Source organism: Cebus imitator, unplaced genomic scaffold, assembly GCF_001604975.1.
Source record: "Cebus imitator isolate Cc_AM_T3 unplaced genomic scaffold, Cebus_imitator-1.0 Scaffold444, whole genome shotgun sequence".
Lineage (NCBI taxonomy): Eukaryota > Metazoa > Chordata > Mammalia > Primates > Cebidae > Cebus > Cebus imitator.
The window spans coordinates 1,565,483-1,592,919 of NW_016107759.1; the positions used below are offsets into that span (position 1 = coordinate 1,565,483).

The 27,437-nt window shown below is 56.2% G+C and overlaps 2 protein-coding genes across 6 annotated transcripts in view; one reads left to right on the forward strand and one right to left on the reverse strand.

Moving 5' to 3' along the window:
* The window catches only part of IFT140 (intraflagellar transport 140), a 102,479-nt gene that overhangs the window by 21,107 nt on the left and 53,935 nt on the right, over nt 1–27,437 (reverse strand). The window lies entirely within an intron of this gene.
* TMEM204 (transmembrane protein 204) lies at nt 3,586–25,822 on the forward strand. Of its 3 annotated transcripts, XM_037732336.1 has the most exons (4): nt 3,586–3,663; nt 5,037–5,736; nt 12,224–12,379; nt 25,027–25,822. In XM_037732336.1, exons 2-4 carry the CDS (start codon nt 5,379–5,381, stop codon nt 25,269–25,271), a joined length of 759 nt encoding a protein of 252 aa, XP_037588264.1. In that variant the 5' UTR covers nt 3,586–3,663; nt 5,037–5,378; the 3' UTR covers nt 25,272–25,822. The 3 variants fall into 3 exon arrangements, with proteins under 3 accessions (XP_037588264.1, XP_017366481.1, XP_017366482.1); XM_017510992.2 differs by lacking the exon at nt 3,586–3,663 and having other exon boundaries at nt 4,669–5,736; XM_017510993.2 differs by lacking the exon at nt 3,586–3,663 and having other exon boundaries at nt 4,672–5,658.

Below are 27,437 nucleotides of genomic sequence, written 5' to 3' on the forward strand. Positions count from 1 at the left end.
GCCCCCCACGCGGAGCCCCCCACAACCATACACACAGACGCAGAGCCCCCAACATGCCCCCCACGCGGAGCCCCCCACAACCATACACACAGACGCAGAGCCCCCACGTGCTCCCTCCCCCCACTCCCACAAGCACAGGCAGCACAGCCCGCAAGTGGCCTCGTGGCCTCAGAGCATCCCCGCCCAGGCGCAGGCCCTTCACTCGCATTCCAGGCTGCTCCCCAGATAAGCCTCCGACCAGCCCACAGTCTTGGCCGGGCAGCAGCCCTGCAGCCTCCCCACCGGCACAGCCACAGGCCCCTCTGAGGACTGGAGGGACCAGCCGCCTACAGAGCCCCGAGCCCGCTGTCCTGGTGAGTGAGAGGGGCTGGGGCGTGTGCAGCTGGGCATTTTCCTAATGGCCCTGCCCCCGTGGGGAGGAGAGGCCCGGGAGAACAGCCAGGGACCCTGTCCCACTGTGGCGCCCCCGTCTCCAGGATGTGTGGGCTATCTACATCTCAGGTTCTCCACTCCCATGGAATCAGAGGGCAAATGGTGCCAAGACGGCAGCCCCAGGCAAGCCCAGTGCACTAGCGTCCGAGTCTGGGGGCTGGTCCCTGGGACAGGCCCTGTGGTGGTGTCTGGCTGCAATGCTGCATGCCCTCCTGAAAGCCAGGGGGTACTCTGTGCCTGGTTTTACATGTACTTGGGTCCTGCTGGAACTTCGGTGAATTCCACGGACATTTTCTACCACGGAGGATGCAGGGCGGGGAGGTGCATGTGTCTTAGCTGCAACTGGCCCAGGCGGCCCCCACCTGTAGGTTTATGTGGCAACACGTGCCAGCCCAGCCCAGGGCGCCTGCCGTGTGGCACAGATCATGCCTGGAGCCAGGAGAGGGTGTGTCCAAACCCAGTCCCTGCCTCCCTGCCACCGTCATTGCACACGTGTCCTCTGATGGCCTTACACGGGGCTCCTCACAGCACCTGGGCGCACACCCATTGACAGCTTCCTAGATGCTCGGTCGGTGCTGTGGTGAAGGTGATGCAACACTGGGCGTGCGGGACCTCAGGGAGGTGCCCCTGGCAGCAGCGTCCTGATCTCCGATCCGTGCCTCTCAGTCTTCTGGCTTTGGAACTCCCGCAGCTAACAGCAGCGTGGTGAGAGGGCTGAGCACCCAGCCCGCCTGCCCCTCAGGCTGTGCTGCCCTTGGTCCTTCAGAGCTCCACGCAAGAAGTCACATCTTCACGCCGGAACTTCTTTCCTTCTAACAGCAGAAAACCCAGGCTTGCCCTTCTCCCTATCGTGAGGTCCTGGGTAAATGTACTCTTTTGAGTGTCAGACCAGTTTATAAACGACTCAGACACAGCTGCCCCCTGCTGAGACACGCATCAAGACTGGGGGTCCAGGCTCCCCAAAATGCTGCTGCCCGTCACCCGTCAGCTAATGACACACATGGAGTACAGGGGTCACATCCAAATCTCAAAAGAAACATTCCATTTTCACCACACCACACAGCTTCCAGTAAATTCTACAGGTCGGATGGAAGCAATGCCACAGCTTCTCAGAGGCTTCTCATTTCTCTAACACCTGGATGGTGGCGGGTGCTGGGGTCTCAGTGCATGAGGCGTGATGGCTGCTTCATAAATAGCATGTTGTGCAGACACGTGGTCTTTTTTATTCTCCTGTTCCAAAAGATTGCATTACTGGAATTTTAAAAAATTCTTCTGTTTGGGCTTACCCTCTTCTGGGGCCCAGGTGTGGGGCTGGACAGGGCTGGGACCTGGCTCTACCTGCCAGGCGTGGCTCCTTTCCTCTCTCGTCGTGAAAACAACTGGTTCCTTCTGTCCACATCCAGTTGCGGTGGACAATCACAAATGAGCAGAGGAAACTGGCGGCTGACCTGGGGCCCAGCTGGGCTCCCCTGTGCTCTAAGCACCCCGCCTTCCCCATGTGGAGGCTGCCCACGGGGAGTGGAAGAGACTGCAGGTTGGCCTTGGTTTTGCTCTGGCTCCTGGGGCACATTTGTAACAAAGGACCTGGCCAGCACGTTGTCTGATGCCCGCACTTCTGTGTGCTCTGTCAGCATAGTGTCAAAAGATGCCTGCACTTGCACATGCTCTGTCCTTGGCATTGAATCTGTACCACGTGGGGCTTGGAAAAGCATGTGCCGGACGTGCAGCCGCCAGTGAAGCTGAACACGCCCTCCGACAGGCCCCTGCCTGATGGGCTGAGGCTGCTGGGAGAACCCATGGGAAGGGTGGGGCCCCGGCCCAGCTGGGCGCAGACCTGCCAGAGGCGTCCAGACCTAGGCACTCTCTGCAAGCTCCTTCCACAGCCAGCCTCCCGCTCTGGCCACCAGCATGGCACTGGCCCCGCGTGATTCCTGCCTCCTCTCCATGACGGCTGGCCAGGGCTCTCGGGATGGCCTCGACTCTGGTGTGGGGTTCTGGGGTTTGTGCATCTGATATAAATTCCAAGAAGTAAACACCCTCTTAGTTCCCATCCAAGTCTTGAGAATTTCCTGTTGTCCGGCCAGTCTGTGGAGTCACCCACATCTGCACTTCATCAGCCCCAGAGGTGCTGGAACAAGAAGCAGATGGGCAGCAGGGGACACAGCCTAAAAGCGGCCCCACAGAAGCTCTGCCAAGACCACTCTGAGTCAGGATGAGGGGAACGGGTGGAACGGCGGCTTGATGATCATGCCTGCTGAGGCCGCCCCTCCCGCCGTGTTTCTGTTGTATACTAGGGCTCCTGCTCTGTGGGGTATAGGAGCTGCCGACACACGTGGGAGGGTGCAGTGGGACTCCACTGAGACCAAGACCCCAAGCAACAGGGAGAGCAGGAAGGCCTGATGGGCTGGGGGGAAGCCCACGGCCCAGCTTTGAGTCCCCTTGGTGGGAGTTGCCCCCGAGAGCCACAGGTCCTCCCAGGAGGGTCACTCCTAACTTAAATTCTGCCCCCAGGCCTTCCACCCTCCTGTGGCCCAGCCTCCTATAGGGCCAGGGGCTAGAAGCGGTGTGATGGCTGAGGACGCAGGGACCTGGAGCACCCCCAGAAGTGCCAGGACGGTGGGGGCCAATGCTGGCCTCTGCGAACCAGGACTTCTGGGGGTGCTGCTGCCGTGTGGGAGTCTGGCCATGGCCTCCTCCCCACTCGACCTGAGGAAAGGACCAGAGGGGGCCGCTGAGACCATAAAACGTGTCTTCTGGGCTCTGAAGCCCAGCACTGGCTTTTTATTGGAAGTTAGCTGTTTGAAAACTCCCAAAAGAGAAATGATTTAGTTAACTCAGGAGGAAATAAATTCTTTCCCCATGGAAACTTTTGGGAAACGTCCCTTTCAAGGTACGCTTCTGTACCGTGTACTTAGGAACGCTGAGTGAGATGCTGCACCACAGGCTGCTTCTGAGGATCGGGTCACAGGCAGGAAGGGCTGCGGAAACCCCCAGGGCCTTCTGAGCCACTCGGGGGAGTGGGGGCCGGCAGCACCACTGTGCCCCGCACGCCCTGTCAGGTTCCTGGGGCCGAGAATAGAAACAGAAACAACTTTTCCCCGGGCACAAGCCAAGGAAGAAGGGAAAGCAAAAACCCAATGGACACATCTGCATCGAACTCCTGGGAAAATCCCACAGCAGGCAGAGTCCCTCAGGAAATCAGTGGACAAATGTTTCTCCAGAATGAGCATAGTGAGGACAGAGTTCCTGCCTTTCTGGAATTAATACGGGACTCTTGTTTGACCTGTGGCTCTAGACAGCCACAAGCCAACATGTGAACCAAGAGACCGGTCCCAGGAAATGTCAGCTCTCAGGACCGCCCCCGGGCCAGGGCCCCACGCATGGGCAGTGCATGAAGAGAGGAAACAATCAAAGCTTTGCTGTTACCATGGGCTGGGAACAGGACTCTCTGTCCCAGTACTGTCTTGGGCGTGTGCCCATGAACGGTTTGCATGAATGTGGGATACCAGTATTTGCAATGCTTTGGATCCCGGGTGGGTTGGGAATCCTGTGCTGGGTTTGGGATCTCTGGAGATGGGGAACAGAGTATGAGACCCTCTCACAGTGTCTGTCCAGGGCAGAATAATTCTGAGCAGAACAGACGAACACGCTTCCAAGCTCTCCGGCAGCATAAGAGTCTGACCACTCACAAGGTGACCTGCCTAGTCCTGTCCCTAGCTGTGGGGGGTGACCGTTCCCATCAATAGCAGACGTGGCCCAGGCTCTGTCCCAGGCCGTGGCGTGAGCCCCACTTGGCATATACAGAATCCTACCCCTCTTGCCACCCAAGGATGGCCTGGTCCTCGGGTCCCTGCCCTGCAGGTCTGGGTGTACTTGCTTCCTCCAGCCACTCGGGTCTTTTTCCTTCCCAGCAATCCTGAGGTATCTGCCCTTTTGAGGGCAGCAGTTCCACTACAGGGCAAGCCTGGAACACGGGGGTCGGGGGGGGACACTTGTGGTACCTATGGTGCTGGGAGCAATTGGCTGGCTAGGGGCTATGAAGTCCTCAGCGCAGGCAACGGTCCCCCAGCACCTGCCGGCCCCCAGGCCCCGAGGGCCAGCCAGCCTCCAAAGCCGCAAGCGAGACGATGTGTCTGTCCCGTGCCCCGCACCCCTGGCCTCTCCTTTGGGACAGGAAGGTGGGGAGGGGCGGTCGGGGGTGGGTCTGGAGCAGGGCCTCAGAAGCCTCCCGCCGTTCCCATCAGGAAGCACATCCTGTTGGTGTCTGGCTGCCGTGGCAGGGCCGCTATTTGTTGCAGTTGGCTACGCCCTCCAGCTCACCAAAAACAGTCTCAAAAACAACCATTTCCTCTCTGCTGAGAGCCAGGGAAGGCGAGCTCCGCGCACCCAGGCGTCCCCGCGGCAGGCACTCTGCTTTCCAGGACGGGCCAGCCGCGCTAGAGGCATCTGCACAGGGGCCCAGGCCGCAGAGAGAAGCCGTGAACCCGCTGCACGCCAGTCACCCTGCCTGGAGCCTGGAGCCCACGGCGGGCCGGTGCCAAGGAGTGTGTCCCTGGCTCGACTCCCACCGGCCTCCCGAGTGACTCTGCTTTCCACTGCTGCAGGCGAGAAGAGGCACGTGCGGCACAGGCCGGCCTCCGCTTCTCGGGAAGACGGCGCACTCCCAGCCCTGGGTTCTCGCTGCTGCCCGCCCTCTCCTCCCTGGGATGGGACCCGAAGCAAGTGGCTTCAGCACAGGCCTAGCCCTGCTCCAGGTGCAGGAAGGAGGATAAGGCCGGGCCGTGAGGTGGCTCACCTGGACCATCCCATGGGCCTCTGCCCGCGCCGCTCCGAGGATGAGCGGTGATGTCCTCTAGCTGCCCCTAGCAGTGTTGGCTCTCCCTGGACGTGTGGCAGTGGACTGGGACTTGGCTTTGTCCGGATAAGTGGCGGCACCAGCATCAGCGATGACCGTGCAGAGACTAGTGGCCGCGGCCGTGCTGGTGGCCCTGGCCTCACTCATCCTCAACAACGTGGCAGCCTTCACCTCCAACTGGGTGTGCCAGACACTAGAGGATGGGCGCAGGCGCAGCGTGGGGCTGTGGCGGTCCTGCTGGCTGGTGGACAGGGCCCGGGTAGGGCCGAGCCCCGGGGCCAGGGCCGGCCAGGTGGATGCACATGACTGTGAAGCACTGGGCTGGGGCTCCGAGGCGGCCGGCTTCCAGGAGTCCAGAGGCACCGTCAAACGTAAGTCCACTTGTTTTCCTGTTGCCTTCAATGTGGCTGAGGCTCGAGAGCACAAGGGAGACACCAGGCATAGACCTGGTGAGCGGGTGGGGAGGCCTGGCCCCTGCTCTGCTCTGCGCGTGGCCTCCGGGCAGGCAGGCAGCAAGGGGCACTGTGTTTCCCAGGGAATCTGGAACCAGGCCCCACGGCCCCCCAGTGAGTGGCAGCCTCACATGCCCCTACGGCTCAGCACAGAATCTGCTTCCAGCTGTTTTACACAGGAATTCATCTCAGGCATTTGGGGGACCTCTCTGCCACTATGCATAGTTATGGAATGGGTCATTAATCAAATCAAGGAAAGGCATTTTTCCTTGGTTGAAAATAAATATTATGGCTGTGTGCAGTGGCTCACGCCTGTCATCCTAGCACTTTGGGAGGCTGAGGCGGGAGGACTGCTTGAGGCCAAGAGTTCAAGACCAACCTAGCCAACATAGTGATACCGCTGTCTCTAAAAATAAAAACAAAATATTATTTCTTTACTCATGAGCAAAATGAAATAGAAATGAGTAAAATAAACAAGAAGTTTAAAAATATGCGGGCGAGCTCTGGCTTCATTCTCATGGTTGTTGCCGTCTTTGAGGGAGACAGTGGCAGAAGGAGATCCCAAGGGCTGGGCTTCAGAGGGGCTGCTGCGAAGGAGATGGACAGGTACAACGCCAGGATGCTTGGAAGGGGACGGGGAGGCCGGGATACTCAGAAGTGGACAGGGAGGCCTGGATACTCGGAATGGGACAGGGAGGCCGGGATGCTTGGAAGGGGACGGGAACTCTGGGACAATCAGAAGGGGATGAAGAAGCTGGAATGCTCGGAAGGGGATGGGGAGGCCAGGATGCTTGGAAGGGGATGGGGATGCTCAGAAGGGGACAGGGAGACTGGGACGCTCAGAAGGGGACAGGGACTCTGGGACAATCAGAAGGGGATGGGGAAGCCAGGATGCTTGAAAGGGGATGGGGAGGCTGGTACGCTCGGAAGGGGACGGGGACGCTCAGAAGGGGACAGGGATGCTGAGTGGTTACAGAGGAAAGGAAGGGACTAGGAATGATTCCACCACAGCATGGGGTTTGAGTGGCAGGGGTGAGCTGCATAAATAGGAAGGCACTTATGGCCTTCAGGGTCATCTCAACAGTCATGGCATGAGGACGAAAGGTCTCCCAAAGGCCGACTCTAAAACTGCCAGCAAGGTTTTGACTTACAGGTACCCCAAGTCTCTGCTGCAGAGCCTCATAGACTTGGTGTTGGATGTTCCTTCTGCTCTGAAGACAATGCTGGTCTCTGAGGGAACTGGAGGCTGAGGCAGTGCCTCTGCTCCAGGCTGCAGAGGGAGTCCCGGAGTCCTGGGGTAACACACCACGTCTGCCTCAATCACACGGCCCCATGCCCAGCCTGCCACGTTCGGAACCCTCAGGGGGAACGTCATCCCCATTTCATAGGCAAAGAAACAGGCTTTGCAGAAAGCATGTGGCTTGGACAAGGTCCCACGGGGGAATTCAGCTCCCTTCTGTCCACTCAAAGGCCCTTGGCTATGCTGCACCACAGCCTGGACTGGGCACCTCCTCTCGCGTCCTTCAGCAGCAGGGAGCAACAGCCGTCATTTAAAAAGATCAAAGCCTATGAATAACTTCAAAGTTTCCACCAGCTCTCAGAACGCGGGTGTCTTACGGGAAGCCCGAGACTTGGGTCTCCGCTGAACTCAGGCAAGGCGCCCTTCTTCCAGGCTCTGCCTGCTCTGCTGAAGAACAGCCGCAGCCTCGTCGCACTGTGCTGAGCCTCTCAGGGACAGCGGCTTTGCAGGCCCTGGAGGTGGGGCCGGGAGCCCACGTGCTTTGGGACCAGCACTGGCATCCAGCCCACAGAGCACTCCCCCAGGGGAGAGGTTCCCCCCTCCCCCTGGCCCTCGGCCCTGGCTCTGCATCTCCAGGGCTCCTAACTGCTGCCCCTAACACCCACAGGTGGCCTGGGCAGCCCAGTTTCAGGGCAGCTGGAAGCCTTGGCGCCCCTCCCTGTCGCCACCTCTTGCATTCCTCCAGTCGCAGGGCCGCATGTAGTCTGATGCATCCATCCCGTGCCCCTTGCCATCCACTTGCTGAGGTCTGGTCACCTAAGGCCAGTGGGACACACAGGCCCCTCACAGAGCCCCCTGGACTGCCACCCGCTCACCTGCCCACCAGCCTGGAGGCTGAGCTGCCTGCTTCCACTGCTCCTTCCGGGGCCCTGGTCAGCCCTTTGGACAATACTTAAAACATCCTCCTGCAACTTCTACAGCTCACTTGCCTCAAGCTGCATCCCGAGAACCAGTCTAGGGTTGGGGTCGGGCAAGCCAGGGAAGACAGCATCACGCAGCATGCTTCCACACGCATGCCAGGCCATCTTCGGGGTTTCCGATGTCGCTGAGGCCGGCATGGATGTCTCTGGACAGCTCTGTGCCCTGAGGTCCTGCCCCGTGGAGCGCACGGAGTCAAAATCATCCAATGCTTGCCACCCGCAAACATCACCAGAGGCCTGCCTGAGGGACAAGGGATGTACCCCAGACATCCTGAACTCTGGTCAGGACACCCCAGGCTCCTGGACATCCCAAGTGGGCTGGGCCCAGAGCAGAGGGGCCTGGTCTCGACTTCAATTAGGTTCAGGCCCTCCCATGCCCTTCCCTGTAGCGTTCTGTGGCCTGTGGTGAGAGGGACTTTCATTACGGAACAGGGGCTCTCTTTCCTGTGAGGAGCTCGGGGGACCAAGGGGGCCTGAGGTCCATCTCACATGCCATATTCAGGGCGGGTCTCACTTTCTGGTCCTCACGTTGTCTCGTTTTGGACATTTATGTCATCTCTCTGTACTTCGTGCGTTCTGTCAGGCGTCCGAAACTAGGTGGCTCAGGAACAGATGACTGTGCAACTGAATCTTGAGGCAGGTGAGCCTGAGCCCGGCGCTCCCTAAGGAGGAGCCCACCCCTCTCTCCGGTGGCTCTGAGTGTCTCTGTACACCATGCATGCCCCGCCACACATCAAACACGCATGTACGACCCTGCCTGAATATAGACAGATGACAGAGCTCGGCCAGGACCCACCTGGGCCGTGTTCTCACTGACAAGTCAGCTGCTACCACAGAGGGCCACACACAGGCAGCACAGGAACCAGTAAAATGCCTGAACAGGGAATGCTGTTCTTTCTTCGGGCAGCGCTCTTCTGGCAGGCAGGAGCGTAGCTCAGACAGGAAGGCTGGGTCAGGAGTGCCTCCTTCCCAGCAGGGCGGTGGGTCTGTGGGTACCCCGTGGTAAGCCACAAGCCCTGGGGACTTGGAGGCTGCACAGTGGCTTGTAGGGTGCGGTCGCTGCACAGAGCCCCTGCCATGGCTTGTGGCACAGGGCTGTGCACCTGGAGCTGCCAGGAAGGAAGGCTGGGAGGCCAGGGCTGAGGGCGGGAGGACAGGTCAGGGGTGCGTCTGCTCATTCCCAGCTCCTAGGAGCCTCGGTCACCCAGCTTCACCACACCAATACCTGCAGCTGTGCCTGGTGCTGGAGCCCACCTTAGTCATGCCCTTCTGGGCTGTGCTCCTCCCCGAGCCGGCCCTGCACCCCTCCTCCCCCTTCATTCTGCTCTTTCCTCCCCTCCAAGGCAGGGCTGGGACCCCTGGGCTGGGAATCTCAGCTGCTCCTCTCTCGAATAACCTTCTGCATGATATTTTAATGCCTCCCTCGTGTTACGACGTTTAGAGAAGTAGAGGCTTCTGGAAGGAAGTCATTGCCAGGACAGTTAAGAGCGAAGACAGCACAGCACCATGCCACAGATCCTGCTGGAAGGGGCTACAGAACTCACACAAGTCCCTAACGTGTGGACAGGACGCCCTCAGAATGCAGGCCTCACTTCAGTCCCTGCAGGCTGCACTTGCTCACTGGTCAGGGCTGGCTGTGGGGCCGGCGGGAGCTGCCAGTCGGCCGGGGGCGATGTCTGCCTGAACCCTGCCTCCTGCCGGCCCCACCTGTACAGGTCCTGGGGCAGCCGAGGAACCCAGGGCGAAGGTGCTCCACGCCTCAGGCCTCAGCAAGCCACACGGTGCCACACTAAGGCCAAGCGCATCTCTGCCATCCTCTGGCACTTCCAGCACCCCAGGCTCTGCTCCTTTCTGCCAGCACTCTGGACCCATGGCCGCCAGTGCCCATGCTGAGCCAGGTCCCCACCTGCTGCCAGGCTTTCCTGCTCTCCCCACGGGAGCCCCTTGGTCACCAGGCCAGCTCTCAGCCCCTGCGTCTGTTCTTCTTTTGAGAGCATGTGGCGGGAGTGCCATGGTTTCTAGCTCCGCAGTTACTTTGAAAACCAAAGAACATGAGCTCTCAGTTATGCGGCAATGAAGCCCACTAGGACATCTGTCTTGCTGTGAGAAAAATGTGTGAGGAGCAGCTGTTGCTCCTTCTGACAGCCCTGTCAGTGGCCCCCGCCCGTCTGTGGGCCGGCCCCGCGCTCGGCCCTCCCACTTGCCAATGGAAGGCTTTTGGTGCCGCGTACAGTTCCGGCAGCTCTGACTCCTCAGCAGCCCGAGGCCCCCATGCCCCAGGTTTCTTCCGGCCTCCACTCTCTGCAGTGTTCTCACGGCCCAGAGGCCTCAGGGCTGCAGGTGCCACCTGGGCCAGAGCGGGCACATTGGAAAAGCCTGGGACCCGGGAAGGACAGCTCCCTCGGCCCTGAGTGACTGGAGGGGACGCTGCGGAAGGAAGCAGCTTGAACGACATTGGGTCAGACAGGCTGGCCCTCAGAGAGGAGTGGTGCGCCTCCAGGGAGGCCGCAGGCCTAGACAGAGATGACCCAGGCACCAGCTCAGCCTGGGGCCGGGGCAGCGCCCAGCCGGAGTTGGGAAGAAAGGCAGTGCCCAGCCCAAGGGCCGGGTGGGAAGCAGAGGCCTTGGCTCTGGAGCTTTGAGGTGATTCTGTGAATCTAGATGGCATTTCAATAAACGTTGAGGTTGAACCATATGGAATTGCTCATCCTGATTAGGTCGTTCTGACGGATACTCGTCTAACAACATAAACACTCGCCAAGTAAAGCAGCCCGCACCCGCCCCGCCACACCGCAGCCTTGACACCAGCACGCCGGCCCCCGTACACGCGTGAACCTTGACAGCTCCCGTGCCAGGCTGGCTTCCCACAGGCGCACTCGGAGGGGGCGACCTGAGGATCTCTTTGTCCTCATCTCTGCCTCCACCTAGGACACGCAGCAGTCACCCTAGAGGCCGACGCTCTCAGGGCTCTTGGGAGATACTGCTGCCTTCCAAGCAATTCTTGTGTTTGTGATGAATGTGTGCAGGCCCTGGGGCACACAGGGACCTGCGCCTGAGGGCCGAGGCTGCTTCCCTCTTAGACGCCTGCATCAGTTATCTCAAGAATGCCCTGAAATTTCAAGACAAGCCATTTAAAAAGGTGGCACAGTTTGCCACCACTTAGCTTTGGGAATCTAATTTCCCAAATACTGTTTAATAGAAACGAGGCATGGAGACGACAGGCAGGGGACTCTGTGGGGCTGTGGCTTCATGTGCAGCCCCTGCCTCTGGGCTGAGTGTCCGCTGGTACACATGCTGTCTGCTCTGCAGCACGCTGGGGGCCTGGGGTATGGACTGGGAACACACAGCTTCACCACCATCTCATTTGGGCCTGTGTGTACGGTTTGATTTACGGGAGGACATTTCTCTGCTACGGAAATGCAACGAGCCCCGGTCCCTGAGGGCTGCAAACACTCCTCCCTGTGAGGTTCGCCCACAGAAGGCTGGGTGCAGGTCGACCGTGAGTGGCGAAGCAGGTGCCGACTTTAGCCACTGAGTGAGGAATCTGTGGCAGGAGATGCGCAGGGTGGGGTGCCAGAGGCCCATGGGGTGAGAGGGGAAGGTGGGGGCACTCGTTCAGATCCATGTCCAACCCCCGCCTAGCCCCTTGCTGCTTATGAGAGCACAGATGAGCTGCTCCTTGGGCCCAAGTTCCTAAGCTGCTGGGAGGAGGGAACACCACCATGGGCTGCTTGGGGGTCAGGAAGCTGACCACGCAGGACAGCAGCCCAGAGGGGCCAGCCCCCAACAGTGTCTCCAGTCAGGTGAGGCCCTGGTCTTGGATGCTGTGAGTTTGGTGAGGAGCTTGTGAGGCAGACAGGGAAGCCGGCGCCACTGGTGGGGCTTCCCCTCCCCACCTCCAGCCCCATGCCAGCGCCTTAAAGGGCCAAGTCAAGCAGAGAGGAAGAGCTGTCCCAGGAAGACAGAAATAGCAGAGTAAGGCCTGTCCCCGCGGGGATATGACCACTGCAGCCAGGCCCAGGGGCTGGGATGAACGCTTCTGGTCAGGAAGACATGGGACCCAGGGCTTGCAGGCAGGTGAGACGGAGGGCGCAAGGCTTCCAGAAGGGTCTGCCCAGAGGAGGCACGCCCTGTGCTGACCACCCTTTCAAAGGCAAACAGTCCACGAGAGAGGCATGGCGGCCAGTGTGGCCTCCAGAGCCCACCTGCGCTCACCACTGCCTCCACCTGCGCTCACCACTGCCTCTCTGCTCTTGGCCCACAGTGCAGTTTGACATGATGCGTGCCTGCAACCTGGTGGCCACGGCAGCGCTCGCTGCAGGCCAGCTCACCTTCATCCTGGGGCTGGTGGGCCTGCCCCTGCTGTCGCCCGACGCCCCGTGCTGGGAGGAGGCCATGGCCGCTGCGTTCCAACTGGCGAGTAAGTACCCGGACAGGCGGGGCTACCTCATCCCTGCCCCCTGTGGCCTTCTGGTGTCACGGGAGGGTCATGGGGCCTTGGATGGCCTTGTGGGAAGCTGCAGGCCATATCTCTCAACGTGGGGGTATCCTCCCTCTCCATGGACCGCTATAGGCAAGAATGATGAATGACAGAAGCACACCCAGGCCAAGGACCAGCAAGGCCGAGACTACCTGGCTGTGTCTGTCACGCCCTTTTCCACTTTAAACACAGACAAAGCACACCGGGCTGAGGTGCTTTGCTTTCCTGAGTCTGTGGGGCTGATCTCTGACTGGCCCTTGGGCAGCCCACATGGGACAGCCTGGATACTGCATCTTCCTCGGGGCTAAGGTAGCTGGGAGGCAGTGGGGAGAGCAGTCACTGGGCAGAGGCAGCAGGGCCCACACCCGGCCCCACCCTGTGCCCCTTCCCAGCTAACAGGCTTAGAGAACATCAGGCCCAGGGAGGCCAAGGCATGTGCTCTTTATAAACACAGCTTCCTAGGACCCACCTGGGGTCCGCACAGGCCCTTTCCATGAGTAGGACAAGACAGAGTGAGGAGAACACGCTAGCACGTTCCACAGTGCCCGAGCGGACAGTGAAGTGCCCACACACACACACGCTGTGCCTGGCTCGGACACAGACGCAGATGGCAGGACCATCACGAGGGCCCCGGCTTCCCCGAGCCGCTGTGCGAGGAGGGGAGGAGGCTTGGCCTTGTGGGCACTGGGCCATCGCTGCTCAGAGCCTCCTCTCAACGCTCTGGACCCAATACCCTGGGACAGGGCTTGAGAACACCTTGTGTTGCAGAGGGTGACAGTGATGGGGTCGTCGTAAACAACCTGTGGAACGGTCCTGTGGTTTCTAGACAAGTGGTGGAGCCACAGAAGTGCCCAACCATGACCCCAGTGACCCAAGGCGGCTCCGCTGGTCTTTATCCCCACTGCCCCGTCTGTGGCTGACTGAGAGGTCTGAGGACCCTGGGCCCCTGTGGCAAGTTCAGGTCTCCTGCTGCTCACTGGGACAGGTCAGCCCGGTGCCCGCAGACAAGGACATGAAGGAAAGGGGCATGTCAGTCCACAGCTGAGTGTGGCCAGCACGCAACTGCCCATACCCTCCTCCTCCTTGGGGCCGGCACGGCGTTCTGAGGTTGCCCTGTAGTTCCCACAGCAGAAGTGGCAGGAAGTCCAGAGTGAATCATTCTAGGAATAATGGACCCTTATCTTTCCTAAGAAACACAATTTCCAGAACGAGGCTGACAGACTGCAGGAGCAGGTATTCCCATGCTGGACGGTGCCCCATGCAAGTCTGGATGGGGCCCTCTAAGCGCTATTAATAGCATGGTGTGGCCCTGGGCAAGTCACTTCCTCTGGTGGGCAGAGGCGGGAAGGGAGGACACCTCGAGGTTTCCATGGAAAAGCGCTAGGCGTGCAGCCCGGGACTGAAGCTGCGTCTTGGCTCCGTCATTATCGACGTGAGGTCAGGCATTTCACTGAGCTAACGTGAGCCTCTGTGTGCCCAACTTTGAAAAGGGTAATTTCTGCCCCCTACCCAACTGATTGTAAGAACGAATGAGTGACGAGGGACCAAGGATCAACTCTGCCTCCCTGACTCCTGCATGACTGCGGGGAAAACACGAGACTTTCCACGAGGCGCCCAGGCTAGGAAAGTTCCCACAGGGCCCTCTGCTGACCCGAAGGCTATAAAACAGAGAAGTGTTTTTCCTGTCTCACTGAAACGGCCAATCTCTACCACGTGCGGAGATCGGAAACACCATGGCTTGAAGAAGGAAATGGAAGATTTTGAAAATGTAATTGGAAATGCTGGGTCAGAATAAAGATATTTTAGTGGCACAGAGAAAGCAAAAGCAATAGTTTTTGATTCTGAAAATAACTCCTTCAAGTAGGATAACCCAATGGATGGATCACTGCATTTCTTTCTCTTTTTTTGAGACGCAGTCTCACTCTGTTACCCAGGCTGCAGTGCAGTGGCGCGATCTCTGCTCACTGTAACCTCCGCCTCCCAGGTTCCAGCGATTCTCCTGCCTCAGCCTCCCAAGTGGCTGCGATTACAGGAACCGCCACCACATTCAGCTAGTTTTTGTATTTTTAGTAGAGACAGGGTTTTACCATGCTGGTCAGGCTGGTCTTGTACTCCTGACCTCAGGTGATCCACCTGCCTTGGCCTCCCAAAGTGCTGGGATTACAGACGTGCGCCACCGCACCCAACCAGATCACTACATTTCTTAATAAATCTCCTTGAAACTCTTGTTTAGAATTATTAGGACTACTGTAGATTTGGCATGTAGAAAATGACAGCTTACTTCCTGCAAACTCTTATTTCAGGACAAGAGAGTGTTTCCAAATATATTAAAAAAATAATAAAAAATGGGGGCAAATACCCTGAAGAACTAAAACTCAGCTGTCTTGTAGCAGTCCTGCGGGAACAGGGCTGGAGGTCTTCGGAGGCCCGTCCTGGTCAGGACTGGTGGTGGCGGGGGAGGGACTGTGCTCCAGCTCGACCTCTGACAAGTTTGGACCAGGCTCTGTTCAACAGCTGCCAAAAAGGCAGGCACCGGGGTGAGGGCCAGCAGCATGGAGCAGGCCCCTAGCATTTTGGGTGGCTTCTCTTGCCCCCACGGGCCGCCTGGCCCCTTGGGTGTCCAACCATCACCCCAGCGGGTCTGTTTTGCCCAAAAAGGAAATGCATTTTGGCCCTGTTTAGACTTGCTTCATTGACAAACAGGACAGAGAGTAGCTATGTGCCTTTCTTCTATCATGCTGCTAATTTTAGAGTCAGTTTTTTTTCCTGCGCTCGACTCTGTTTTAAACAGCCAGGGAGAGACTGAAGGGCGCCAGGATGTCCTGTCACAGGACAAGGAAACGCCTGCTATTACCTGTTATGCAAGCGAACCTCAATCCCAGGGCTGGGCAGAGATGGGGTGGGCCGCGGGGAGAGAAGATGCTCATGAAGGAAAGGCACATGGAATTATGGGGAGGCTGGAACACCCTGGAAAGCCCGAGTGCAACACACTGACAGGAGGACTCCTTGTCCGCTCCAGAGAGACGCGGCAGCCCGTGCTTTTGCTCAGTCACTCCGTTTCTGGGCCCAGCGTCATGCCTGGGTTTGCAAAGGAACCACCCTCCTCGTCCCTCAAGCCTTCTTCTTCCCTGCTCTGACACCCAGATGGAGCAGCTGAGATGTGTGCGGACCCCCCTGTCCCGGCATGGCTGCCATCTCCCTTGGCATCCTCTCCAGAGTTTGCATTCTGCCCATTCCACAGACCCCTGGTTCTCCTCGCTCCTCCTTACAGTCTTATTGATTTGTGTAGACAGGCACAGGCAGAGAGGGAAAGGCGTGTTGACAGGGTCAGGGGAAGTGGCCAATGGAAGGTAAAAGTTATTCCAGCCTTTGATGGCTACAGTCACGGTATGACCATGGTGCCCGACGCCTAAGCAACACAGAGCTGAGGGTGACTTCTGCAGGCAGCCTAGGCCAGGAAGCTCCCTGGGGCTCTGTGGTGCCCCTGCCTACTCTTGGGTGCTAGGACGAGGGCAAGGTCCCCTTTTAACAGCATGCCATGGGCCACTCAGGTTCATGAGGTTCGGGGCCTAGTGGCACCTCCATGTCTCACTGGTGTACGAGAGCACTGTTCTAACCGTATAAACCCTCCTCTGTCTAGCTGTTCTGTCTAGATGAAGATGCTCCGAGCCCTCAGGTGTTTCCTGGCTGGATGGTTGGCTGGTTCTGTGGGAGCCCAGAGTAGGCAGCCTGGGTTCTGCTCCTGGCTCTGCCCCTTGTCAGCTGTGAGTCCCGGGATGAGCCCCCCTTCTCCTAGCATGATCTGTGCACTAGTGACTGCTCCAACCCACAGATGTGCCGTGGTCAGCAGTGCCGGCAGGTGTGTGTGATCTGTGCAGTGGACAGAGTGACCGCTCCAACCCACAGATGTGCTGTGGTCAGCAGTGCCCACAGGTGTTATTCGAGTGTCTCTCTGAGGCCCTGCTGGGTAACACGCAAGCTGAAAAGCTTCAGGCCCAAAGCTCATCCCACATGCAGCACCTGAACTCCTCACCCAGGCCTGTCCCCCTGCGGGTGGACAAACTGTCCTCTTGGCAAGAACGCTGCCAGGATACATTTCTGGAGCACGGCCCTCCCCGCCTGTGGCTCTGGCTTTCATGCAGTGCCTGGGCCTCAGGCTCTGCTGTCCTGAGCCCGGCCTGCAGAGAATTCTTTCTGGTGGGTGGATCTAGTGGCCCCGCAGAGCTCTGTATTTGGAATGAGTCATATCTTCACAGGGTAACTCCTCAGCCATGACTGGAGCCCCAGGGCAGCTGTGCTGTCTCACTGGGGCCAGGAGGAGGAGGTCGTGGCCACACACTGGGGTCTAGCCAGTGAACTCACTGCTGTCCCGAGTCGGTGCTCACGTGGCACTCTCTGCGTCCATGTGGGGACCTGTGGCATCTTTGCTGTCAGCATGCTAGGCTTAGTAGGGTCTCCCCTTAGTCTTGGTGCCCAGAGAGATGCATGTGACGGTGAAGGCTTCTCGCCTGCCTCTTTCCTGAAACAATCCTTCTTCCCCCGCTCCCATTACCTTGTAATTTGTATAACTGGCTTCTGATCCCTTTTAGAAAATGGTGGCATGTAACCCCAAATTCCCTGAACTGAACATCAAGGGCACCAGAAGGACACTAGAAAGGGCACCCTGGACAGCAACAATCTGTCCCGATACCCCATGAGGCGCCGAGAAGCTGACTTGTAGAAGTCAACTGTTTGTGTTTTATTCTGAACCACCTTCAAAAGAACATTTAGGTTTTCCTGGAGACGCTGATTTTATCAGTCCTTAAACGGTCAGCGGGGTTGATACGCACTGACTTGGAATCTTGCTCGCTAGTCAGAAAGTCTGCTGTTTTCTTAGACTTGGGGATCTTCTCATGGAAGTATACATGTTTTAGTTATTTACAATAACCTGGCTCTTTTCTTGGTCTGGATTATTTATTTATGTGAGACAGGGTCTCACTCCGAAGCACAGCCTGGAGTGCAGTGGTGTGATCTCAGTTCAATACAACTTCCACCTTGAGGGGTTCAAGTGATTCTCCTGCCTCAGCCTCCCGAGTAGCTGGTATTACAGGTGTGAGCCACCATGCCGGCTAATTTTTGTATTTTTGGTAGAGATGGGGCTTCACACTGTTGGTCAGGCTGGTGTCTAACTCCTGACCTCAGGTGATCCACCCACCTTGGCCTCCCAAAGTGTTGGGATTATAGGCATGAGCCACTGTGCCTGGCAAATTATGTATTTATTTATTAAAGCATAGATGGAGTCTTGCCATGTTGCCCAGGCTGGTCTCACACTCCTGGGCTCAAGTGATCCTTCTGCCTCAGCCTTTCAAAGTGCTGGGATGAAGGTGTGGGCCACTGCACCCAGCCTGGTCTGGATAACTCACTTTCCTGTCTTTTGTACCCACTCTCCAGGGATCAGTTTATGTCCCCTTCGTCTCTTCTTTCCCTTCCACCTTTGGCTGCTGAGAGCTTCAGAGCCTCTCATTCTTCCCTCCCAGGGCCTCTCCCTCTAGAGAGGACTGTTTGGGTCACTGTCATGTTGCTGCTCACAGGTGGGAAATGCCAGCACCAGCAGGGCCTTGAGGTGGCCATGCAGACGTCTGTTCCGCACAGGTTCTCTGTAGAGCCAACTGCACCCGGTTTGCTAGCTCTGCAGCTGTATGAAGAGCGACAGGGGTCAGCCCCGGGTTCTTTCCACTCTGCCACCTGTGTGCATGTGTGACAGCCATTCCAAAAGGAAGGTCTGTGATGGGAGCTGAAGCCCCAGGAACCCACAGGAAGGAAACGAGAGGGGAAAGAGCTGGCTGGGCCATGGAGCTGTAATTCACACCGTGCAGGCAGCTCACAGGAAGAGGCTGTTTGCTTTGGCAACACGACTTCATGAAATGGAATTGATTCCATGTGCAGAATTTCGTGTTTGCTAACACTCTTCCCTTACGTTTGTTTCTAGACAAACTGATGAACATCTTTGAAAAGGTTTGGGAGAAAAGTCTTCAGGAAACAGGATGTGAGGAGAGAGGGAAAGTTAATATAAAGATGTGAGAGAAATAGAAACTTGCAAGTTGAGGGCCAGCCTCAGCCCTCCCTGCTCCGTCTCCTTCCACCCCTTCCTATCACCCCCAGGTGGAGACGGTGGAGAGGATGGAAGTAAAAGGCTAGTTTTATTTCAGAAGAACATCCGCAGCACAGAGCGATCATGCAGCTGACTTAGTCGCCTTCTTAGCAACGCCTAGAGGCCAGGGTTAGAGCTGTGCAGTGAGGTGTGTGGCTGCAGGTGCCTCTGCGTTTCCATGTTTTCCTTGGCTTTTTACTGCGGGCATGTGGAACACACGGAAGGTTCCCTCATGCCAGGCATCTGTTTGGGATATAAACCTTTCTCTGTCAGGGCAGGATCTGCACCACCATCCTCCGTAGGAGCCACCTGGCGCTCTCCAGCAGTGGTGCCCCTGCCTGCTCCTGGGTGCTAGGATGAAGGCAAGGTCCCCTTTTCACAGCATGTCGTGGGCCACTCAGGTTCATGAGGTTTGGGGCCTGGGCCCAGGGCCTGGTGGCGCCTCCGTGTCTCAGTGGTGTGTGAGAGCACTGTTCTAACTGTATAAACCCTCCTCTGTCTAGATGTGCTCAAAACAGAACGAAAGCCAAATAAAAGCCAATGCTGGTCTTTACACAGAAGTAATATAAACGCAAAATTTTAGTTGGCCTTTTTTTCACACAAGGTGCAGACCTAGAACCTTTCTGTGCTGCTTTTCTGGTGATAAAAATGCCAAGTAAGGTCCAGCCTTGGAGCTGTACCACTGCTGAGTGAAGCACGGCACCCAGAAAGCGGCTCCAAACACACCCCGGGCACTTGTCACTAGATTTCCAAGAAACAGTTTTCTAGACTCATGACGAAAGGGGTTGGGCCTGCCCTGCTCCCTCCTGGTTTGTGACCGATCCACCTGCCTCAGCCTCCCAAACTGCTGGGATTACAGGTATAAGCCACCATGCCTGGCCAATCCTGAGTGTTTTCTTCCTCATCTTTTTGTCTCCCAGGCTGAGTGCAGTGGTGCGATCACGGCTCACTGTAGACTGCACCTCCTGGGCTCGGCCTCTTGAATAGCTGAGACTACAGGTGAGCACCACCAGGCCTAGCGAATTTTTTGGAGAGGTGGGGTCTGGCTATGTTGCCCAGGCTGGTCTCAAACTCCTGGGCTCAAGCAATCTGTCCACCTTGGTCTCCCAAAGTACTGGGATTACAGGCATGGGCCATAGGCCACAGCTGCCAGCCCCCCTGTCTTATATATTTAAAAATAGTGTTACAGGGAGCAGACAAACGCTCTGAGGCCTGAGCTTGTGTTTATAGTAAGCAACACAGCCAACCATGGGTGGGGAGGTAATGCATGGATTAGAATGGTCAATCCATTCTATGCTCTAAGCAGAGCATTTTCAAAAGCCATGACACTGATCTTAAGAAAGTAAGTAAAACTCCTTTGTTACAAACAGCACTTAAGAAAATAAGTAATAATAGCCTGGGCATGGTGGCTCACACCTGTAATCCCAGCACTTTGGGAGGCCCTCGTGGGTGGATCACCAGGTCAGAAGATCGAGACTATCCTGGCCAACATGGTGAAACCCCGTCTCTACTAAAAATATAAAAATTAGCTGGGTGTGGTGGCACATGCCTATAGTCCCAGCTACTCAGGAGGCTAAGACAGGAGAATCGCTTGAACCCAGGAGGCAGAGTTGCAGCGAGCTGAGATCGCGCCACTGCACTCCAGCCTGGCAACAGAGCAAGACTTCGTCTCAAAAAAAAAAAAAAAAAAAAAAAAAAAAAAAAAAAAAAAAAAAAAAAAAAAAAAAAAAAAAAAAAAAAAAAAAAAAGGAAGTAACAATAATAGTTCAGGAAGCAGCCAGTGATGCTGGCCAATGCTAGGCAGGCAGAGGGACCTCCCAGCATCTCAGGGCTGGGAGGTTCCACACTGTTAGAGGGCCCTGCAGGCTGCCTGGGGGCAGGACGCTGGCTGAGTTCTGCCTACCCACTCTGTGATCTGCTCAATGGTTTAGAATTCCTGCCTTTAATTTACAGTCTGGAGAGCCTTCCCCACACACTTGACCCTCCAGATGGGGCAAGGCCCCGCCAAATGCCACGCTCTGGGGACACAGAGATGAATGACATCCCTGTCTCTCCAAGAGGAATGCCAGTTCCCCAAGAACAAGTGAAGAATGCCCTAGCCATCTCTGTGTGGTGACGCTAACCCTAGTGTGGTCCCTGGCATGCAAGGGGAGGCAGAACAGGTCTGCCGAGTCAGGGCCATGTAGGCAATGCCAGTGGGTTCTTGGGAATCACGGTGCCCCTCCACGAGCATTCAAAGGCACCAGTGTAGTGGAATCTACACCATATGGCCAAAGGGTCCTGTCCTTCTGAAGGGTGTTGGTCACTAAAATGCCAAGGTTGCTGTCCCTCCTCCCTTCCCTCAGGTCCACACTGCATTCTGTCTTGTTTCATGTCTACTTTGATTTTTTTCTAATGATTCATTCAACAAGTAATTGCAGAGAGACTTCTGGGAGGCTGTGGTCAATGGTGGGGCCACCTCAGGCCCCAGGGAGCCTGCCCTATGGAGAAGGAGAGTGGACAGGGCCACCAATGGGTAAAGACACAATGACCGAAGCTGGAAGGGGCAGGTGCGACTCTAAGCCGAGGCCTGAAGGATCAGAAGCAGGAGGGGCACCTCCTCCCCAGGGCCAGTCAAGCCGGGGACAGTGGCTCGAGGAAAAGCCCAGAGTAGGTGGACCCAGCATCTCAGAGGGGTGGAAAGGGCCAACGTGGCCACGGGGTGGCAGAAAGGGGCAGCCACAAGTGATGGGGGAGATCCTAAGGCGACAGGAACCCCAAGGGCACCAAACATGGGGAGATGGGCTGCGAGTTTCATAAAGATCGGGGTGCAGTGGTGGAGGGAGGCCCACTTGCATTAATGTCCTCAGCAAGCTCACCCAGCACAGCTGCAGACACCTTGAAACGTTCAGCACGTCCCTCACTGTCAAACCCAACTTCAGGATGTGCTTGTTCATGGAGGAGCCTAAAATCAGCGGCACTTCAATCTTCTACTGGTTTGTTGGGAGCTGCGGACACAAAGGAGGCCACATACACGTGTGTGGTCTGGCACACCCAGCAAGGTCCGCTCTGCGGGGCCTCCTCCGGGGCTAGCTGCCCCATGTTTCCTTAGCGTTTTCTTCCTGAGGTTTTCCTAGAAAGCCACTGTGGAGCTGAGCTGTGCACTCAAAAGTCTCCTGAGTGTGTCCCTCGTGACGTCCCTGGGCCTCTCTCTGGTGACATGTGGTCAGGCCGTCTCCCTGCCAGCCCCTCCTGTCCGCTGGACAGCTGTCCACTGCTGCGCTCTCCAGAGTGCATCTCCCCCTGGGGTGCGCGCTCTGGGGGTGGCTGACCTGGGGCCTCGGCCATGCCGAGTTTCGTCCACTTGCCATCCTGGGAGTGGTGCTGCAGGTCCCAGGGCATCAGCAGTTTCCAGAGCAGCTGGCGCCAGCGTGGTCCTGGGCAAGGGCAGCCCTTCTGCTGTGCCAGTCAGTGCTCTCTCTCTTTCTCGTTTTTCTTTTTCTTTTTTTATTTTTTTAAGACGGGGTTTCACCATGTTGGTCAGGCTGGTCTTGAACTCCCGACCTCAGGTGATCCGCCCGCCTTGGCCTCCAAAGTGCTTGGATTACGGGCGTGAGCCACCACGCCCAGCCCCTTTCTCGTTGTTCTCAGTCCAGGGAGCAAGTGCATCTTGGTCCATTCCAAAAGCCCTAGGATGAGCCCTCTGGACTGCGTTCTCATCACTCACACGCCTCCAGTGAACACTTCTTCAGTGACGGTACCTCCAGGTCCCCTCTGTAGGCATCAGTGATGGAAAGTGACCCCACAGCAGCAAGCGACTGTGAAGGAGGCTGACCCTGGAAGCCAGGGGCCCAGTCCCTTTCCACTGTTTCATTTGGATGAATGCTGTTGTGGAAGTGGAGGCCACATAGATTTTAAACATGTTTCTGTAACACCCAAAAGTTGAAAGGAATCCTGGTAATGGGGAGAAACAGGCTGTGGCCACAGCGGGCTGGAGCCTGATGAAGGCCAGCTGCTGCCGGCATAACCTCCTCTCACCCTCGAGGGTCTAGGGGCTTGCGTCGTCCCCCTGCTGGGCCAGGACTCTCCCTGAGGCTCCCACTGCCCCTGCCAAGAGCGCCCCACCCTGCCCACTTGCCTCTGTCCTAGGTGTCCTGAGCTCTCCGCTGTGCCTGCCCTGCCTCCAGGGCTGCCTCCTCTGAGCCCTGACACTGCACAACCCACTCCCCACCAGCAGAAAGTGCCAGACACCGTGAACACGAGAAGACATTATTCAAAGTGCTGTCATTTTCATCACACACAACATAGGCTCATTCCCCCATCCCAGTAATGCAAGTGTCCATACCACACAATCACGAGCAGAGGGCACATTCAGCACTAGTAGAAATGCCAGAAGTTTCCTTTGTCAGTATGCATTACAAATAGAATGCTTTTTTTTTTGAGATGGAGTCTTGCTCTTTCGCCCAGGTTAGAGTATAGTGGCACGATTTAGGCTCACCGCAACCTCTGTCTCCCGGATTCAATCAGTTCTCTGCCTCAGCCTCCCAAATAGTTCTGATTACAGGCGCCCACCACCACGCCTGGCCAATTTTTAAAAAATTTTTAGTAGAGGCGGGTTTTCGCCATCTTGGTCAGGCTGGTCTTGAACTCCTGCCCTCAGGTGATCTGCCCTCCTCGGCCTCCCAAAGTGTTGGGATTAGAGGCGTGAGCCACTGCGCCCTGCCTAGAATGCTATTTTTAATAAAACAGAAGTATCCAGGAGCTACCCATGTATAAAAACTCCCCAAAGTCTTATAAAGAATGAACACAGAAACCAGTCACTGTCATTGTTCAGGACAAAGTGGAGATACATAAATGCTTCCTCATACTTTCTGGAGGGCACAGTGACGGCAAGATGAGAATGCTTGGGTTTTTAGGAGAAACAAGGTTTGTTACCCATCTCTTGCTCTCTGTCTCTCCTTCCCTGTGTCTCTGTCTGTCTCTGTGTCTGCCTGTCTCTGTCTTTGTGTCTCTGTCTCTGTTTCTCTCTGTCTCTGACTCTGTGTCTGTTTCTCTCTCGTTCTCTTTCGATGCTAGTCCTTGCTCTGCGGCCACACAGGGCAGTGCATGATTTGGTTTCCTGGGGAATTCAGAGGAAGCGGTTGCGGGTAGAGAGACCAGCAAGAACAGATGCACGGGTGTCAACACGCAGGCCAGGTGGAGGGACAGCTGTGGGGCTCAGTGTGGCCAGAGCCTGGGGAGGGACATGGACAAGTACCCCACAGATAAGAGGGGTTGGAGAGTTTAATCTGGACCAGTATGAATTACAGAGAGTCTCTGGCACTTTGGGTACAAGAAACAGACTCACTCAGGTTACTGTAACAGAGAGGGAGGGGTGCTGGGTGGGCAGAGGCAGGGCTGGGGTGGAGGCCACCTGGAGGCCCCCATGGCCTTCTGGACAATCTGTGGCCACGTCTCCACGGCTGTAAGGGATGAGGAGGGGCAGCGCCATGTGGACAGCCTCCTGGGCAGCAGGATAGTGGTGGCCTCTCCTCTGTCTCAGAGCCTATGTTTCCAGCCAGATTGGGACCCCCAACTCCATCAGTGCTGCCTTCTCCACCCAGCCACAGTATCTGGTTATCCTCGTTCACAGATTCTAGGCATGAAACCCTGATTCTCCTGTTGTAAGAACTAAAAAAGTCTTTGGAGCTCCTTAAAGATAAAACCATACAAGTGAAACTGCGGTATCAGTTACTAACTAGATGGGAACAAGCTGCTCCAACTCAGGTGAGCTCACGGCCCATCGCTCCTTCTCTGGTTCCAGGCTCTGGACAGAGACGGGAAGGCATGGAAGGAAAATAAGCTGGGCAAGAGGGAGGGTCTACAACGAGAAGTACTGACTCAGAAGGCGGGGAAGACACCAGCTATGGCCAAGGATCGCCAGACAAGGTCCCGGCGCCATCTCCGCCCTGCCCGAGCTGCGGACTCCAGGCCGTCTCAAGTTCCCAAAGTAAAGGCGAAGAACGAGAAGACTCTCAGGGGCACAGCTGTGGGTGCGGTTAGCACCAAAACGACCTGTTTCCAGATGAGACTTAGAAAATGTCTGTTTACTTTCACTTTGAATGAATTAAGTCTTCACAAAAGTCAGAGACGGATTTAACACAAAATTACTGCTGAGTTAGGGGGGCTAGGAAAGGCCCCCTCAAGTTGGTGTTGCAAGCGTCAGTGCTGACCCAAAGGAAAGGCCTGACGCCTGGCCAGGTCACAGGAGCAGCACGCTAGGACAGAATTAAGCAGACACACAACATCCCTCCACAGCCGCCAGAGCCCAAAGTCCTAAGAGCCCACAGAAGGGCCAATACAAGGTGGCTCAACACCGGGCGGCCACCCTGTAAAGCAGCCTGTTGACCTTCCCCCACTCCAGGACAGAGGGTTGGGGAAGGAAGGGAATCCAGCTTCCTCTCAGATAAGGCCTCTCAACCTTCTCTCTCATCTGCAGGTTTTGTCCTGGTCATCGGGCTGGTGACTTTCTACAGAATTGGCCCATACACCAACCTGTCCTGGTCCTGCTACATGAACATTGGTGCCTGCCTTCTGGCTACGCTGGCGGCGGCCATGCTCATCTGGAACATTCTCCACAAGAGGGAGGACTGCATGGCACCCCGGGTGATTGTCATCAGCCGCTCCCTGACGGCGCGCTTTCGCCGTGGGCTGGACAATGACTACGTGGAGTCGCCATGCTGACTCGCCCTTGTCAGGACATCATGGACGTGCATCTGCTATCACGGAACAGCCTAGAAACCAACGGACTCCAGCACCAAGTCACTTCCCCTGCTTGTGCAGAGGCACAGGATGAGTCTGGGTGACCTCTGTGCCATGCGTGCAAGACGGCTGTGCGTTTACCGTTATGTCGATCACATGTCTATATGTGCCACGGGTCACCCTCGTTCTGCCTCCAGCTTCCCTGGTTAGCACCATGCGGCTCTGCAGCCACCTGCGTGTCAGGGTGGAGGCTGGAAGCTAAGACACAGGGAAGGTGGCGTGAGGCTGCCCTGCCCTCCGCTTTGCTTTGGGATTAATTTATTCTGCATCTGCTGAGAGGGGTGCCCCAGCCATGTCTTATACTTCGGTAAAGCAGAACAAGCAGGAAGGTTTTCTTGAAATAGCCACAGTATTCCTTGAGTGAGTCATAACCTATAGCCGGATAGCGATGGTTTCAGACAGAATCATCCTCCTGTTATGCTCAATCCTTTTCCTAAGTTAAATAAATGCAAGCCTCTTAATTCTGTCTATAACTGTGTTCTATCCATCTATACTGCAACATGGGTGAAAAACACTTCAATTTTTCTGTGATTTTGTTTGGGGCTCACATTAAGAGAAGAGTTGAAATGAGCTTTTCAAAGACCCTGTAGGCACACACATGCTGATCCACACCGTCTGTTCAACCGAGTCTCAGAAGCCCAAGTCCTTACAGACTCTCTGATCAACAACTCATAGAATAAAAGGGAAGAAGTCTATTTGCTTTAAAACCCTCAGCCTGTCTTTAGCCAAATGCTTGGTGGGCTATGAAATGCCTGCAGGATGCTGCATGGAGATCAAACAACCCTGTGTCCTACATCTGTTAAGAGGGGAACAAGCCGTAACTCTTTGGGTTGGGCAGAAAACAACTAACATCTGCATCTGAGGGGTCAAAACTGGCCTACACCCCCCAGAACCCAGAACCCAGAGCTGCCTGGCCACACCACAACCAGGGCTGCAACCACAGTCCTAGCGCCTGGCCTTGTGCCTCCTCTGCCTGGGTGCGGCACTGCTTGGCCCCATGGCCATCTGAAGGCAGAGCTCACTGCTGGCATCAGCTGGAAGGAGAAACTGACGGGATGTGCACAGCCAGGGCCCGGCCACCAGGCCAACCCCTGCTAATAGAAACGTTTAGCTTTGCTGCTTCTGGCCTTCCAGCAAGCTGAGGGGATCAGTTCAGATTTTGAGGACCATATTGCACCAGGAATTTTTCTTCAATTGATAAAGACTAAAAAGCATTTATGAACTGACCGTCTACGACACACTTGGCACACAGCATAGAAACAGCAGATTCATGTCCACAGTACACACTGGCACAGATAGGCTTTTACCTTCCCCCGCTTGACTTTTTTCTGACAAGGAATTTTTATTTCTAATCATATGCTGAAAATAATTGTTTTTGTTTTTGTTTTAGAAGGAGTCTCGTTCTGTCGCCCAGGCTGGAGTATGGTGGCACAATCTTGGCTCACTGCAACCTCTGCCTCCCGGGTTCAAGCGATTCTCTGGCCTCAGCCTCCTGAGTAGCTGGGATTGCAGGCGTGTGCCACCAAGCATGGCTAATTTTTTCTATTTTCAGTAGAGACAGGGTTTCTCCATGTTGGTCAGGCTGGTCTTATACTCCTGTCCTCAGATCTGTCTACCTCAGCCTCCCAAAGTGCTGGGATAGCAGGCGTGAGCCCCCGCCCCCGCCCACACTGAAGGTTTAAACTGGCCATAGGGTCAATCATGGTCTATGACTACCTATTAAGACAAAGCAATCAAGGAGAATGGGGCAGTGCCGCTTAGCCTCTCTGGTGCATGTGCAAACAGATAAGAGCTCAGCAGCACAGCTAGTGTGGAAGGCCCAGCCCAGGGAATGAAGAATTGGCCATGCCGCTTTAGAAGGACAGTGTGCCGGGGTCCTGCACCCTCTCGGACACCTCTATGACAGGCATCATCACTGCATGGAGAGGGAGGGCTTGCTCCAGGCCACCTAAGGCCACATCTTCTTTTTCCCTCTTTAGTTTCATTCTTCAATAAGTTTTCGACCCTTTGGAAATGAAAATCTATAAAATGCTCTTGTGAAGAATCTCTAGATTCTCTCAGGAATGGAGAAGCAGGTGCTTGTAGACA